This window comes from Triticum aestivum, chromosome 5B (genome assembly GCF_018294505.1).
Source record: "Triticum aestivum cultivar Chinese Spring chromosome 5B, IWGSC CS RefSeq v2.1, whole genome shotgun sequence".
NCBI lineage: Eukaryota > Viridiplantae > Streptophyta > Magnoliopsida > Poales > Poaceae > Triticum > Triticum aestivum.
In genome coordinates, this window is record NC_057807.1 from 80296381 (window position 1) to 80312635 (window position 16255).

At 44.8% G+C, this 16255-nt stretch overlaps 1 protein-coding gene across 1 annotated transcript; it reads right to left on the reverse strand.

Annotated features, from left to right (window-relative positions):
• Window positions 1-14668: 14668 nt before the first annotated feature.
• On the reverse strand, window positions 14669-15816 carry LOC123110517 (HVA22-like protein e). Its single transcript, XM_044531056.1, has 3 exons — window positions 15557-15816; window positions 15299-15448; window positions 14669-15210 (listed from the first exon to the last, which is right to left on the reverse strand). Exons 1-3 carry the CDS (start codon window positions 15601-15603, stop codon window positions 14946-14948), a joined length of 462 nt encoding a protein of 153 aa, XP_044386991.1. The 5' UTR covers window positions 15604-15816; the 3' UTR covers window positions 14669-14945.
• Between the last annotated feature and the right edge of the window lie 439 nt (window positions 15817-16255).

The following is a 16255-nucleotide window of genomic DNA, read 5'->3' on the forward strand; positions in this document are numbered from 1 at the left end:
ATCTTGACCAATTGAAGCTTGGAACATAGCTCTTCACTTGCCAAGTTATGGCAACTCCCTCCATCGATGATGACCTTCACGGACCTTCCATTGATGCCAGCTTTGGTGTGGAAGATATGGCATCTTTGGTATTCATCTTGTTGATGTTGAAGAGTCAAAGCCTTGGAGACGACGAGAGTAGGGCTCGAATCTTCTTCACAAAAGACTTGATCATCTTCATCTTTGTTCACTTGCCGATGCATGGCCACTTCCTCCAGGGCTTCCATTTCCCCTTCATTCATGGAGTCATAGGTTTTGTCATCGTTGAGGATCACGGTGCGCTTGTTGGTGCACTCGAAGGACTTGTGGCCTCGGCCGCCGCATGTGAAGCATTTGATGAAACTTGTCTTGATGGTCTCACTGGTTGGAGTAGATGATGAAGACGCTTTTGGCTTGAAGTTTCTTGTAGCAGGATAGCAACTTGAAGTTGTGGAATTCTTCTTGTATCTTGACTTGTCGCCGATGGTTGTAGAAGGAGTTAGAGTCGTTGAAGCTTGGTTGTTGGAGAAACCATAGCTCTTGGAGGAGTATTTGGCGTACTTGAAGTCCTCTTGCCCTTGACGTTCCGCTTTTGTAGCTTGATGAACTAGCTCAATGAGGTTGGAGTAGGGTTGGAAGTCGGCAATCTTCTTGATAGGATGATTGAGTCCATTCAAGAAACAGGCCATAGTTTGCTCATCGTATTCCGTAACATTGGCTCATGGCAATCTCCATTCCCTTGTAGTATTCTTTAACGCCCTTTATTCCTTGCTTGAGGAGTTGGAGTTTCTTGAAGAGGTCGCGGTTGTAGTATATTGGCACAAAGCATGCTCTCATGACATCCTTCATTTGATTCCATGTTGTGATGGGTTGTTCACCTCTTGCCTCTCGGCGCTCAAGGACTTGTTCCCACCATATGGGTACATAGTCTTGGAACTCAAGGGATGCCATGGCGATCTTCTTCTCTTCCTCATAGTTGTACAAGCGAAAGTTCTTGTCGACCTTCAATGCCCATGATAGGTACTCTTCAGGATCATTGCTTCCGATGAACTTGGGCATGGTGAACTTGAGCTTGCCATATCATTGCTTGTCATTGTGTTGGGGTCGGGGATGATGACACCCTTGACGTGGATGGTTGTCAACCTCATGTTGCTCTTGGCATTGAGGATTGTCAACTTCGTGTTGCTCTTGACGAACTTGAGGTTCTTGTCGAGCTTGTGGGACTTGTCGATGTACTCTTGCTTGATAGTTCCTCTCTTGGACTTCTTTGTGATGCGCGTCTTGTTGCTCATGAGTATGCCGGTTGCGCGTGGCTATGACTCAACTTGATTCTCGGAGGGCACGTTGCACTTCAAGTGCTTGAGCTTCACGTCGTTGTTGTTCTTGACGTTGTGCCTCGGCATCTTGTGCGTCTTGGTGTTGTAGCGCTCGCTCCTCCTCTTCTTGTTGGCGTTGGCGTTGCCTTTCTTGTGCTTGCGCAAAGGTAGCTTGATTTTGACAGTGTCGATGTTCTTGCGCTAGGCGTTGCTCTTGAGAATCATTTTCGTGAAGAGGATTGCGGTTAGCTTGACAGTCTTGGCGCGCGGCTCGACATGGAGTGTTCGATGTCGGTGTACTTGATCTGGAGATGGTGTCGTCGGAGTGTCGACTCGAGCAGCTCCGTCTTGAGTAGGACAAAGTGGTAGAAGAGCGGTTTACCAACAAGGCATGAATCTTGTCCATTCTTGCATTGTTCTCTTGTTTGTGTGCGTCGAGCTTGTTGTCGAAGTAGTCTCTTGTTCGTTGCTCGGTGAGTCGCAAGTCGGCGGTGAGTTTGTCGATGTGGTCGTCATTGCTTGTTGTTCTTGATGCAAAGCTCTTTATGCACCAAAGAGGTGGCTCTTGGTGACGTAGGATGACATGTCGTCGTCTTGCTCGATGAAGAGTGGGTTGGTAGAAGAACTTGGCCTATCCATCATTCCAAGAAAATATGTGAGTGGGAGAAAGAGAAGAACTTATACCAAATGTACCTTGACCGATGTTGAAGATGGATCAATGATCACTCAAATGTGTAACAAGGAAATAGCACAATTGGTACCAATTCTTGTGGGTTCTCACACCTACACAAGCAAAGCTTATAGTGGAGCTTGGTTAGGATGGTGGCACAAAATTGATGCAATTGTTAGTGAGACTCAATAATGTTGGAAAAGATTTGCAAATTTGCAATGCAACAAGTAGACCGATAGCAAGAGATGGTACACAGAAACACACACGCAAATAGATAGATGGGGTCGTGCAACCAAAAATGAGCTCAAAATGTGGAATCCGTGGAGAATGCTCTTGTTGCACAACACTAGAGAGACGCTGGAACAATAGCACAATAGGCGGATATGAAACTTGTGCACAACCTACTAAGCAAAAATGTAACGACTTCTATCCCAAGTATGCTATATGTATGGTATTCCTATGATATGATCCAAGATGATTGAGTATGACAATCTTAATGTTGTATGATGCTATGGTTCTTGCTTAAAAGCTCTTTGCTTATCTTTTCTCTTTTGCTTAAAATCTTGTTTGTCTCTTTCTATTTTGAGCTCCTTTGATGGACAATTATGCATAACTTCATGAACCAAGCTAGCAATTGTGTATGTGGTATGACAACCTTGTGACACAAGAGGTGATACCAAGATATTAACACCACAATGATATGTGCTATGATCACTAATGTGCAAAAGTGGCATTGCCGACAATACTCAATGGCTAGTCTCGATGGTTAAGCGGCGCAAAAGGAAGCTATGGGGTTATAAATGCAATTGCAAGGAATAGACAAAGATGTCGTCGAGGTTACCGCCATTGTTTGTCTCATGTAAGCAAGGACGGATGGTGATGAAGTGGTCGGAGTCGTAGTGCACGACCTTCAGTACGTTGGCAAAGATGCTGCTGCACCACAATCGGAGTTGGCGAAGTAGCGGAAGTCGTTGAAGTAGCGCAAACTTCCTGTCAAGGTCGGACGTTCCGGGAAGTACGCAAGGTCCGCGAGCCGAAAGTTCTAGGTTGGCCAGAAGTTCCGTGGGTCGTGATTCTTCCAAGAACAGGGAATTTGGGGATCGGGGATTTGGGCGGAAAAACTTTGGGGAAAACCCAAATCCGATGGGAAAAGAAAAATTGAGTGGATGGAAGGGTGGGGAAGCTAGATCTACGTGTCACACGCGAAATCCATGGATCAAATCCAGCAAAACTTCATCACACCAACAAATCACAAAAAAATTGGGAGGGCTATTTTTGTGGGGATTTTCAAAATTGGGACGAATCACAACAAAATTAGGCTAGAAAACAAAGAGGGAGGCTCCAAAATCATGATCAACGTGGCTCATGATACCAAGATGATGTAGGGTATAACCCTAGATGCCAGATCTTTCACGATTAGAGCAGATCCCACGAAGAACACGAGGGGAAAACAAGGGGAAACACGAGAGGAAATCACTCAAACAACAAGATTCGACTACACATGTGCTAGATCCTCGAAACACAAAGAGAGATACACGATCCAAAGTCAACAAAGGACGATACAAGTAGCAAGTTCTTCTCCGTGAGGAGGTCTTGAATCCGCGAGGGATCTTCTCGTGAGGGGTCTTGAATCCGATGTGGATCTTCTCCGAAGAGGCCGCGGTCTCTCGAGCGAGAAGAACCACAAGGATGAGAAAAGCTCTATCTCAAATGAGCTACTACTTTGCTAACCCTAAAACATAGGTAGGAGAAGATTATATATATTCTAGGGGGCGAAAGGGTACACGGGCCTCGGCCCAAGTCACTACGCACAGGCAGGGCCGGAAGGTCCGTGCGTGGCCGGAAGTTCCGGGCCAAGTTCCGGGGAGGGTCCGGCCTAAACAGAGTTTGCATGGTGGGAGCTGGGTTGGCTTCCGGGGGCCGGAAGGTCCGGGCGGGCCGAAAGTTCTGGGGGGCGTAAGGTCCGGGCCAGGTTTCGGGCGGCTTCCGGGCTAACCAGAGAGTTGTCGCCCCCGGGCTTGTCTGGGTCGATGGAGGCCGGAAGTTTCGGGCTCTAGCCGGATGTTTCGGGCTGGATAGAGAGTTGACGCTAGTTCCTTCTTCTTTAGCTCTCGGTTCCATGGCTTGTGCATTGTACCTGATCGCACACAATGTCTCTGACTTAGGTAGTAGCCATGTCTCACTCGAATGTAAGGGAAGTTCAAGTAGGAGAGATGTCACCTCGGATTGAATAGCACATGCTCGAGCTCTTGTCATGGGTCCACTTAGAGCTTGAGTAGTCGAGGTAGTGTCCATGGGATGACCGTGGGATGCTCCGCATCAGTAACCAGCACCAATACCGCGCTGCACCTTGCCACCAAGACTCATCGTCGTCAATATTGTAGATGGCACGCTGCTTCGCCTTGGTCACCGAACGAGAAGCATGTGGAGAACTGCGCCCAGCCACCAAGCCAAACACGTTTCCCTCCAGCCGGTGTACAACCCCAAAGATGATGCCCCATGTAGGTGATGACATAGGAACCTTACCATCATCTGTTCCGGAAAGCCCGAATATGGGGTTTTCCCCGGGGCACACAAGCAAAGTGCATTGCCCCACAACGCCTTCAACGAGATAACAATGCCCGCGGGCGCCGCCGTTGACGGTTCTGACTGAGGTCGAACCAAGCTTTCGCTGGCAAATTTGCGACCATCCCTGACTGGACCACCAGATCGATCTCCTTCAGCACACCCATGGTTGAGTCTGCTATCAGGAAACCGTACGACCAGAGCCGCACCACCGCCCCGCCTGGGTGGGCCATCTACTGCGGAGGGGCCCTCATCACTGCGCCATAGACAACGGTCGACCGCCCCGCCTAGGTGGGCCATCTACTGCAGAGGGGCCCTCATCGATGTGCCGCCGACGCCGATCGACGCACATGTCCAGGACACCCGCGTGGATCTCCATTGCAAGCACATCCTGAAGCCGCAGCGAAGGAAGGCCCCGCTGCCGCCATCATCCCTTCCCTGGGCTTCGTCCTGCGAAGCTCCGGGGGCAGCGAGGAGAGGGGTGGCGGCGGCTCGAAGCCCTAAATTGTATCGTGAGGGAGGGGGTCGAGGAGAGGGTTGGCGACGGCTCGAAAAGCCCTAGATCGTATCGAGAGGGAGGGGGTGATGTCTACTACACAACCTATGCATAGGTTCATGGGTGGAACCTACAAGTTGGTCAAGAACATGTGCCAACCCCTATGCATAGGTTCATGGGTGGAACCAGAAAAGCCCCAAAGTTTCTACCAGAGAGTCAAGAACGTGTGCCAACCCCTATGCATAGGTTCATGGGTGGAACCCGCAAGTTGGTTACCAAAACATACATCAAGTGGCACATGATATCCCATTGTCACCACAGATAAGCACGGCAAGACATACATCAAGTGTTCTCATAAAAGACTCAATCTGATAAGATAACTTCAAAGGGGAAACTCAATTCATCACAAGAGAGTAGAGGAGGAGAAACATCATAAGATCCAACTATGGTAGCAAAGCTCGGGATACATCAAGATCGTGCCATAGAGGGAACACGAGAGAGAACACGAGAGAGAGAGATCAAACACATAGCTACTGGTACATACCCTCAGCTCCGAGGGTAAACTACTCCCTCCTCATCATGGATAGCGCTGGGATGATGAAGATGGCCACCGGTGATGGGTTCCCCCTCCGGCAGGGTGCCGGAACAGGCTCCCGAGAGGTTTTTCGTGGCTACAGAGGCTTGCAGCGGCGGAACTCCCGATCTATCTTGATATTCAATGGTTTTAGGGTACGTAGGCTTATATAGGCGAAAGAAGTCGGTCGGGGGGTGCTCGAGGGGTCCACGAGACAGGGGGCGCGCCTAGTAAGGGGGGCACCCCTATCTCCTGGGCTCCTCGAGTATCTTCTGACGTGAACTCCAAGTCTCCAGGATGATAATCTTCCAAAAAACACATTGCCGAAGGTTTCATTCCGTTTGGACTCCGTTTGATATTCCTTTTTTTGAAATACTTAAACAGGCAATAAAGCAGAAATATGGGCTGGGCCTCCGGTTAATAGGTTAGTCCCAAAATTAATATAAAAGTGTATAATAAAGCCCATAATCATTCAAAACAGATAATAAAATAGCATGAATGCTTCATAAATTATAGATACGTTGGAGACGTATCAGCATCCCCAAGCTTAATTCCTACTCGTCCTCAAGTAGGTAAATGATAAAGAAAGAATTTATGAAGTGTGAATACTAGAGGTGCACAAGTTTGATCAATGATAATTTCAATCACCTTTTCTAGCATGCTAATATGTCATAACAGTAGTTCATCTCATAAAACTTTTCACGAACTAGTAACAAGCAATTCACATGTTAAAGCATAGACCATAAACTTTCTTGAAAACTAGCAAACTTCATTCTTAGTCATCAAACAATTGCAATTCATCTTACTTTCAGGAAGAGTCTATGTCAAAGCTTTGATTTAGCAAACTTCACATACTCAACTATCATATAGTCTTCTACAATTGCTAACACTCACGCAATACATGTGGTTATGAAGTTTTAATCAGACACAGAGAAAGATTGGGGCTTATAATGATGCCTCCAAACGTATTCACCTTTGGGTGATGTCAACAATAATAGTTCATGCTAACGTACATCCAATTGGATATATATATATATATATATATATATATATATATATCAGGATCACCCTAACACAAAGTGCTTGCCAAAGGATAAAATGACAAAGGGAAAGGTGAAGATCACCTTGACTCTTGCATAAAGTAAAAGACATAAAGTAAAAGATAGGCCCTTCGCAAAGGGAAGCAGAGGTTGTCATGCGCTTTTAGGGTTGGATACACAAAATCTTAATGCGAAAGAACGTCACTTTATATTGCCCCTTGTATATGGACCTTTATTATGCAGTCCGTCGCTTTTATTGCTTCCATAACAAGTTTGTACAAAGCTTATTTTCTCCACACTAATAAGTCATGCATATTTAGAGAGCAATTTTTATTGCTTGCATCGATGACAACTTACTTGAAGGATCTTACTCAATCCATAGGTAGGTATGGTGGACTCTCATGGAAAAACTGGGTTTAAGGATATTTGGAAGCACAAGTAGTATCTCTACTTAGTGCTAGGAATTTTTGGCTAGCATGAGGGGGAAAGGCAAGCTCAACATGTTTGAATGATCCATGACAATATACTTTAACTAAGATGTGAGAAAACATAACCCATTACGTTGTCTTCCTTGTCCAACATCAACTCTTTAGCATGTCATACTTAACGAGTGCTCACAATTATAAAAGGTGTCTATGATAATATATTTATATGTGAAATCTCCCTTCCTTCAATATTCTTTCATGAATTGTTCAAATGACTAATACAATGCTTGCTAACCGTCAATAAATTTACAACCTCTACTTCTTAGATGTGAAGTCATTACTCCCCATGGGATAAGCAAATGAGACATATATAATTTCAGATTTATGACATTCAACTCATTCAACAATTTACTCATAGGATATAAGTGAAGCACACGAGTAAATGAAAAACTACTCCAAAAAGATATAAGTGAAGATCAATGAGTAGGTAAATAATTATGTAGCTATATGAAGACTCTCTCTCATTTAAGAATTTCAGATATTGAGTAATTTATTCAAAGAGCAAGCAAAACAAAACAAAATGACATTGCAAGGATAGCACAACTCATGTGAAGAAGCAAAAACTTAGGCTCAACCGATAGTAACTGATGATTGTTGAAGAAGAAAGGTGGGATGCCTACCGGGGCATCCCCAAGCTTAGATGTTTGAGACTTCTTGAAATATTACCTTGGGGTGCCTTGGGCATCCCCAAGCTTGAGCTTTTGTGTCTCCTTAATTCCTCTCATATCATGGTTTCTTTTTATCAAAAGCTTCATTCGCAACAAACTCAACAAGAACTCGTGAGATAGGTTAGTATAAACCAATGCAAAACCTTATCATTTTCTACTGTAACAAATCACTAAAATTATTATCCACATTGCATACTAAATGCCTCTGCATATTTAACACTCCTATCCTCAAATAGAATCATTAAACAAGCAAACATATGCAAACAATGCAAACATAACAGCAATCTGCCAAAATAGTACAGTCTGTAAAGAATGCAAGAGTATCAATACTTCCCTAACTCCAACAATTATGAGAAAAATACTACGCTGTAGAAGATTTATCATAGCTCATTATGCAAAAATATTCAACATTACACCATTCTCTGACTTTTCTAGGGAATTTTTGCAACAGCGGTAAACTTTCTATTTTCAAACAGGAACATGTATACTAGCAAAATAAGCATGGTAAAGGCTATCCTTGACATTTTTATTGAAATTAAAGATGCAAAACATTAATCTAAATAACAGAAAGCAAATACTAACAAAATAAAATGACGCTCCAAGCAAAACACATATCATGTGGCGAATAAAAATATAGCTCCAAGTAAAGTTTACCAATGAATGAAGACGAAAGAGGGGATGCCTTCCAGGGCATCCCCAAGCTTAGGCTCTTGGTTGTCCTTGAATATTACCTTGGGGTGCCTTGGGCATCCCCAAGCTTAGGATCTTGCCACTCCTTATTCAATAGTCCATCGAATCCTTACCCAAAACTTGAAAACTTCAACCACACAAAACTCAAAACAAAACTCGTAAGCTCCATTAGTATAAGAAAATAAAACTACCACTTAGGTACTTTAATTAACTCATTCTAAATTCATATTGGTGCAATATCTACTGTACTCCAACTTATCTATGGTTCATACCCTCCGATACTACTCATAGATTCATCAAAATAAGCAAACAACACATAGAAAACAGAATCTGTCAAAAACAGAACAGTCTGTTGTAATCTGTATCAAACGTATACCTATGGAACTCAAACAATTCTGAAATAAATTGATGGACCTGAGGAATTTGTCTATTAATCATCTGCAAAATGAATCAACCTAAAATCACTCTCCAGTAAAAGATGGCAGCTAATCTCGTGAGCGCAAAAGTTTTTGTTTTTAACAGCAAGATCACAAAGACTTCACTCAAGTCTTCCCAAAAGTTCTACTTGGCACTTTATTGAAACAAAAGCTATAAAACATGATTACTACAGTATCATAATCATGTGAACACGCAAAAACAGTAAGGGTAAATATTGGGTTGTCTTCCAACAAGCGTTTTTCTTTAATGCCTTTCTAGCTAAGCATGATGATGACAATGATGCTCACATAAAAGATAAGAATTGAAACATAACGGGAGCATCATGAAGCATATGACTAGCACATTTAAGCCTAACCCACTTCCTATGCATAGGGATTTTTTGAGCAAACAACTTATGGGAAAAATAATCAACTAGCATAGGAAGGCAAAACAAGCATAGCTTCTAAATTTTAAGCACATAGAGAGGAAACTTGACATTATTGCAATTCCTACAAGCATATATTCCTCCCTCATAATGATTTTTAGTAGAATCATGAATGAATTCAATAATATAACCAGCACCTAAATCATTCTTTTCATGATCTACAACCATAGAAAATTTACTATTCTCCACATAAGCAAAATTCTTCTCATTCGGAATAGTGAGAGTATCATAAAAGACTTGAACACTAAAAATTGTTTCCACATTAAAAGAGTAATGTTCAGAAAAAGGGTAATCATAATCATGACAAGTTTTATAAATATAATCATCACTACTTCTTATAGCATAAGTTTCATCACAATAATCATCATAAGTAGCAACTTCGTTCTCATCATAATTGATTGAAACCTCTCCCAAGATAGTGGAATCATCACTAAATAAAGTTGAAACTCTTCCAAATCCACTTTCATAAATATTATAAGATTCAACATCCTCCAAAATAGTGGGATCACTACTTCCTAAAGTTGACACTCTTCCAAACCCACTTTCATCAATGTAATCATCATAGGTACAAGGCATGCTATCATCATAACAACTTTGCATATCAAAACTTGGGATGCTAAAAATATCATCTTCATTAAACGTAGCATCCCCAAGCTTGGGACAAACATTAATTTCAACAAATATATTCTCAAATATTTCATACTCATCAAACATAGCTTCCCCAAGCTTGGGCCCTTTCATATCATAAGCATAATCACTCTCATCGTTAAAAATATGGATATAACCAATAGTAAAGCAATTATCATCATCACAATGAGTAGTAGGAGCAACATCATTTGGGAGGGATACCTTTCTACCTTTGTTGCTTCTTCTTTTCTTTTTCTTCTTCACATTATGTGTAGGTTCAACCTTCCTCTTTGAGCTCCTTATTGATGAGATTGGTTGAATAGAAAGCTCCTCCTCGTTACCTGATTCATCATAAGAAATAATAGGAGGATATTGAGAAGTCTCTTCCCTTTCATTAGTATTCTCATCATCTTCCATTTGCTTTCTTTTCTTTAGGTACTTGGCAATATAAGGATTTTCAATGCAATTCTCCGCACAATACAAATAAATCTTCTCTAGATCAATATCAAGGAATTTTTTATGGGCAAATTCTGGAAGGTCCTTGAGTAAACGTTTCAATTCTTCATAACCCAAAAGCAAACTAAGTTCATTGTAATGAGCAAGGGAGATCAAATCATCACAATTTTTGGACATGATTCGATCATGAAACAATTTGCATAGGAGATGTAAATGACCACGTTCGTTGCAAAGTTCACAAGTACGGCAAAGGAAATTCAAATTTTCAGCACTCACATTTAGCCTTTCTTGCAACCATTTAGTTTCTGAATGCTTATGCCTCTTGCAATATATATCTTCTCTATTTGGTGTGTTCATGCAAACATGCACTCCACAAAAGTTGACATGCTCATAAGATATATTTTCATCATGACTAGAGCAACCATCATTAGTACTATGGATATTCAAGGAGTTTATACTAATAACATTGCAATCATGCTCATCATTCAAAGATTTAGTACCAAGCATTCTATAGATTTCTTCTTCTAGCACTTGAGCACAATTTTCCTTTTCATCATACTCACGAAAGATATTAAAAAGACGAAGCATATGAGACAAACTTAACTCCATTTTTTTGTAATTTTCTTTTATAAACTAAACTAGTGATAAAGCAAGAAAAAAAAGATTCGACTGCAAGATCTAAAGATATACCTTCAAGCGCTAACCTCCCCGGCAACGGCGCTAGAAAAGAGCTTGATGTCTACTACACAACCTTCTTCTTGTAGACGTTGTTGGGCCTGCAAGTGCACATGTTTGTAGGACAGTAGCAAATTTCCCTCAAGTGGATGACCTAAGCTTTATCAATCCGTAGGAGGCGTAGGATGAAGATGGTCTCTCTCAAACAACCCTGCAACCAAATAGCAAAGAGTCTCTTGTGTCCCCAACACACCCAATACAATGGTAAATTGTATAGGTGCACCAGTTCGGCGAAGAGATGGTGATACAAGTGCAATATGGATGGTAGATATAGGTTTTTGTAATCTGAAATTATAAAAACAGCAAGGTCACTAATGATAAAAGTGAGCATAAACGGTATTGCAATGATAGGAAACAAGGCCTAGGGTTCATACTTTCACTAGTGCAAGTTCTCTCAACAATAATAATATAGATAGATCATATAACAAGCCCTCAACATGCAACAAAGAGTCACTCCAAAGCCACTAATAGCGGAGAACAAACGTAGAGATTATGGTAGGGTACGAAACCACCTCAAAGTTATTCTTTTGGATCGATCTATTAAAGAGTTCATACTAGAATAACACCTTAAGACACAAATCAACCAAAAACCTAATGTCACCTAGATACTCCATTGTCACCTCAAGTATCCGTGGGCATGATTATACGATATGCATCACACAATCTCAGATTCATCCAACCAACACAAAGTACTTCAAAGAGTGCCCCAAAGTTTCTACCAGAGAGTCAAGAACGTGTGCCAACCCCTATGCATAGGTTCATGGGTGGAACCCGCAAGTTGGTCACCAAAACATACATCAAGTGGCACATGATATCCCATTGTCACCACAGATAAGCACGGCAAGACATACATCAAGTATTCTCATAAAAGACTCAATCCGATAAGATAACTTCAAAGGGGAAACTCAATTCATCACAAGAGAGTAGAGGGGAAGAAACATCATAAGATCCAACTATAATAGCAAAGCTCGGGATACATCAAGATCGTGCCATAGAGGGAACACGAGAGAGATAGATCAAACACATAGCTACTGGTACATACACTCAGCCCCGAGGGTAAACTACTCCCTCCTCATCATGGATAGCGCCGGGATGATGAAGATGGCCACCGGTGATGGGTTCCCCCTCCGGCAGGGTGCCGGAACGGGCTCCCGAGAGGTTTTTGGTGGCTACAGAGGCTTGCGGCGGCGGAACTCCCGGTCTATCTTGATATTCGATGGTTTTAGGGTACGTAGGCTTATATAGGCGAAAGAAGTCGGTCGGGGGGTGCTCGAGGGGTCCACGAGACAGGCGGGGCGCCCAGTAGGGGGGGCTATCTCCTGGGCTCCTCGAGTATCTTCTGACGTGAACTCCAAGTCTCCAGGATGACAATCTTCCAGAAAAACACGTTGCTGAAGGTTTCATTCTGTTTGGATTCCGTTTGATATTCCTTTTCTTCGAAATACTGAAACAGGCAATAAAACAAAAATATGGGTTGGGCCTCCGGTTAATAGGTTAGTCCCAAAAATAATATAAAAGTGTATAATAAAGCCCATAATCATTCAAAACAGATAACAAAATAGCATGAATGCTTCGTAAATTATAGATACGTTGGAGACATATCAGGGGGCCGAGGAAAGAGGTGGCGTCGGCTTGCGGCAAGGTAAATAACAGGAGGTGTAAGGGACTTTTTTTGAAAGAAAAGGTAGATCGTTATCTACCTTATGCAGAGCAGATCCACTCGCTCGTACCCCTCGGGTCGCCCCTGTGGGCGACCAGGGGGAAACCCTAGCCGCCGATGCCCATACTCCCCCGCATCTCCTTCATCCTCGTTGCCGCCAGCAGCGCCGCCGGTCAAAGCCTGGCCGGCAGGGGCGGCGGCGGGGCTGCCTTCCCCTTCGCGCGAATAGGCTGGCGTGGGACGGCCGTTCGAGAGGAGGCGTCGTACTTTTGCGGGGTCCGGCGGCGCTGCAGATGGATCCTGGCCGCGACGTGCGCAGCGTGCTGGCGGTTGGGGTTCGTGCTCGCGGCGTGGTGCGGCCGCTGGATCTGGTGGTTGCGTGCGCCGTCGGTCTTGGGTCAGATCCTTCTGGATCCGGCGCCTGATCGCCATCGGCCAACGCAGGATGGTGGCTTTCGTCGCTGACCAGGTCGGGTCTTCTTTGATCCGGCGCCTGGATGCATATAGGCCGGAGGTGTTGAGCCTTATGGTACTTCCCTCTCTGGAGTTTTTGGGTCTTGGCTGCTGCCAGATCCGAAGCAGATGGAGATTGGTGGTACAGAAAGAGGACCGGAGGAAACTTTGGTCGGCTAGCTCAGCCCGGCATCGGCGACAGCTTTGACGTTGTTACCCATCTTGAAGGCGAAGTCGAGGTCCCTCCTATCCACCTCCATCCCTTTCCCGGACGAAAGTCCAAAATCCGTCTTGGATTGGACGGCAGCGGCGCCCTTTGCGTCGTAACCTCCATGGAGGCGCCGTCTTAGGAGACTCGGGCGTTCAGGGGAGTTGCTATGGGTGAAGGGCTTCGTGTGTCAGCTCCAGCAGCGGCAATGGTGTGGAGGTTGGCAGGAGGAGCGGTGTTCTAGTCGCGCCAGATGCGTCTGGTAAGAGATGTCAAGTCATGCATGGCCGACAGGTGCTACGCTAAGTCATGCCTAGTCGGCAGGTGCTACGTGCGACAGATCTTTCAGAGTGTCCGCGTAGGGATGGACGAGCGCAGAGCGGTGGAGCTGTCTGGTGTCGTGGTGGCGTCGACGGTAGTTAGACCGTGCAAGGTAGATGCAACAGTATAGCTCTGAAGATGGTTTGGTGGCAGGTGGCTGCGGCGGCATCATACCCGGCAGGCGTCCTGGTTGAGGAGTGCGCCAGACTGGTAGGTGCCCCATACCCGGCAGGCGTCCTGGTTGGTACCTCAGGTTTTAGATGTTTAGGTTTAGCTGCGATGTCTGTTTCGTATTAGACCCAGACTATCAGCGCCCCTTCATCGATTGGATAGGTGTTATATGACTTTGTAAGGTCTTGTGAGAATACTTAATAAAGTGGCCGTATGCATCGCCCAGATGCAGAGGCCGGGGGTCATCGTCCTTTTCTAAAAAAAATCTACCTTATGCATTCTATCTACCTTATGCATTTAAAACAGGCAAAAAAAATGTCCGGATGACCGTAGTCATTTACATGAAGGTGATGTAAGCGCTGCACAGCTTGTGCAGCTGGCCATCACCGGACCATCAGAGGACAAAGCAGAAGCAGGGATACATGTAAAGGGAAAGGGTGCAAACTAAGTAGGGGCCCGGATCTTCCTGAGACTGGCCTCACCACCCAGTTTATGGGGACGGAGGGAGTAGTTTATAGAGGTAGCACCGGACAGTTTGCCTGCCTGGCCTTACATCTGCTATCTTATGAGAAATTCAACTTGGTCCATTTCAATTTTTAAGCTTCACGTCAAATCAGCTAGCTAAAACTCAAAAATGAACACCACAAGCTAGCTTAGCCGAAGGGATAGATGAGATGAAATCTCTGGTTACTGCTCCAATCTCAGTAGTACATTTTTTTGGACAGATATATGTAATACTACAACGCCACAAGCCACCATCTAGCTAGCCTGCAACCGAGGGCCTCATATATGGAGTCATAGTACAAATTTTTTGGACAAGATATGTAATACTCCAGCACCACAAGCTAAAATCTCAAAGAAACCAAAAAAAAAAAAAACAGAAGCCAAGAAGCTAGCTGCTGGGATCTCTGGTTGCTGCTCCAATCTCACTCAGTGGTCTTTCTTGGGAGTGACGAAGGAGAGGAACCTGCTCTTGGCGCTCTCCTTCTCCTTGGGAGACGTCGACGGCGAGGACGACTTGTCGACCTTGCAGCCGTTCTCCTTGCTGCCGATGCCGCTGCCGGGGTGGTTGGTGAGGCCGTGCTTCCTGAGCTGCTCCCTGACGAACCTGTCGTAGATGAAGGCCGCTCCCCTGAAGTTGGGCAGCGCCAGCCACGCCAGGAACAGCAGCTTCAGCTCGTACCAGATCGGTATCCTGAGAACAAGAAGAAGAATAAACCACCACAGAAATCAAATAAGAAAAGCAGCCATGAGCTTGCTTGATTTGGTTGTCGTTTAATTACCAGTAGATGAGGGACTCGAGGACCATCTCGACGAGCGTGACGAAGGAGTAGAGGATCCAGTAGGCCAGCCACTGCTCGTCGTCCAGCTTCGACGGGCTCTCCATCGCCTGCACCGACGCATACAGGGGGTACAGGAGCATCACGCCAGGCCTGCAGCAGCAACAGAGAACAACACCAAATGGCCGCACGCGGCAGTTGAGCTCGGCAAGAACTGCACAAACAAGAACCGAAGGGAAACCAAATTCAATCTGCACATACCCTGCGAGGGTGTGGAGGTGGGTGAGGATCGTCCAGAGCTTGCTCATCTTCTCTTCTGTAGCTCTTCTTCTTCTTGGTTGGACGAATCAGTGGAGGCGGAGACTGATGGAGAGAACAGTGCGTATTCTTGGATTTGGATTTGGATGTTGTTGTTGTTCCGGGAAGGGGAAAGCTATGGATTTATAACAATACCGTGGCCGGGCGGAGTGGAGGACACATGGCGCGGCGCCAATGAAGGAGGGGCTTTTTTTTGTCTACGCGTTTGATGGGGACAGTACACGTGGCGACGAGATGGAGCACCGACCACGACCAGGTCGGCAAGGTCAGGTGGGAGCACTACTTTGTGATGCATCGAAATCTTCTCCGGAGGGTTTTATATCTTTGGATCTACTGCGAGAGATCTAGGAAACGGAAGTGAGGTCAAGCGGCAGATTCTTCTTGCAACTCGTTATCAGGACGGCCGATATAGAGTAACTGTTTTTTTGGTGCTTAAGAACCAGATCAAGCCTCAAGTATTTTTGACGTGTTGTGCTGAATCTAAGGTTTTGTGGAAGACAATGGCTAAGCGAGCAGTTAAAATGACAGCGAAGAGGCATGTGGAGTTGGCACCAAGCAAAACAACGCTCGGTGGAGATTGCTCACCTGATGAAACCGAGCCATCGGCTCACCTCACCCCACCCGCGAAAATGAGGATGCTTT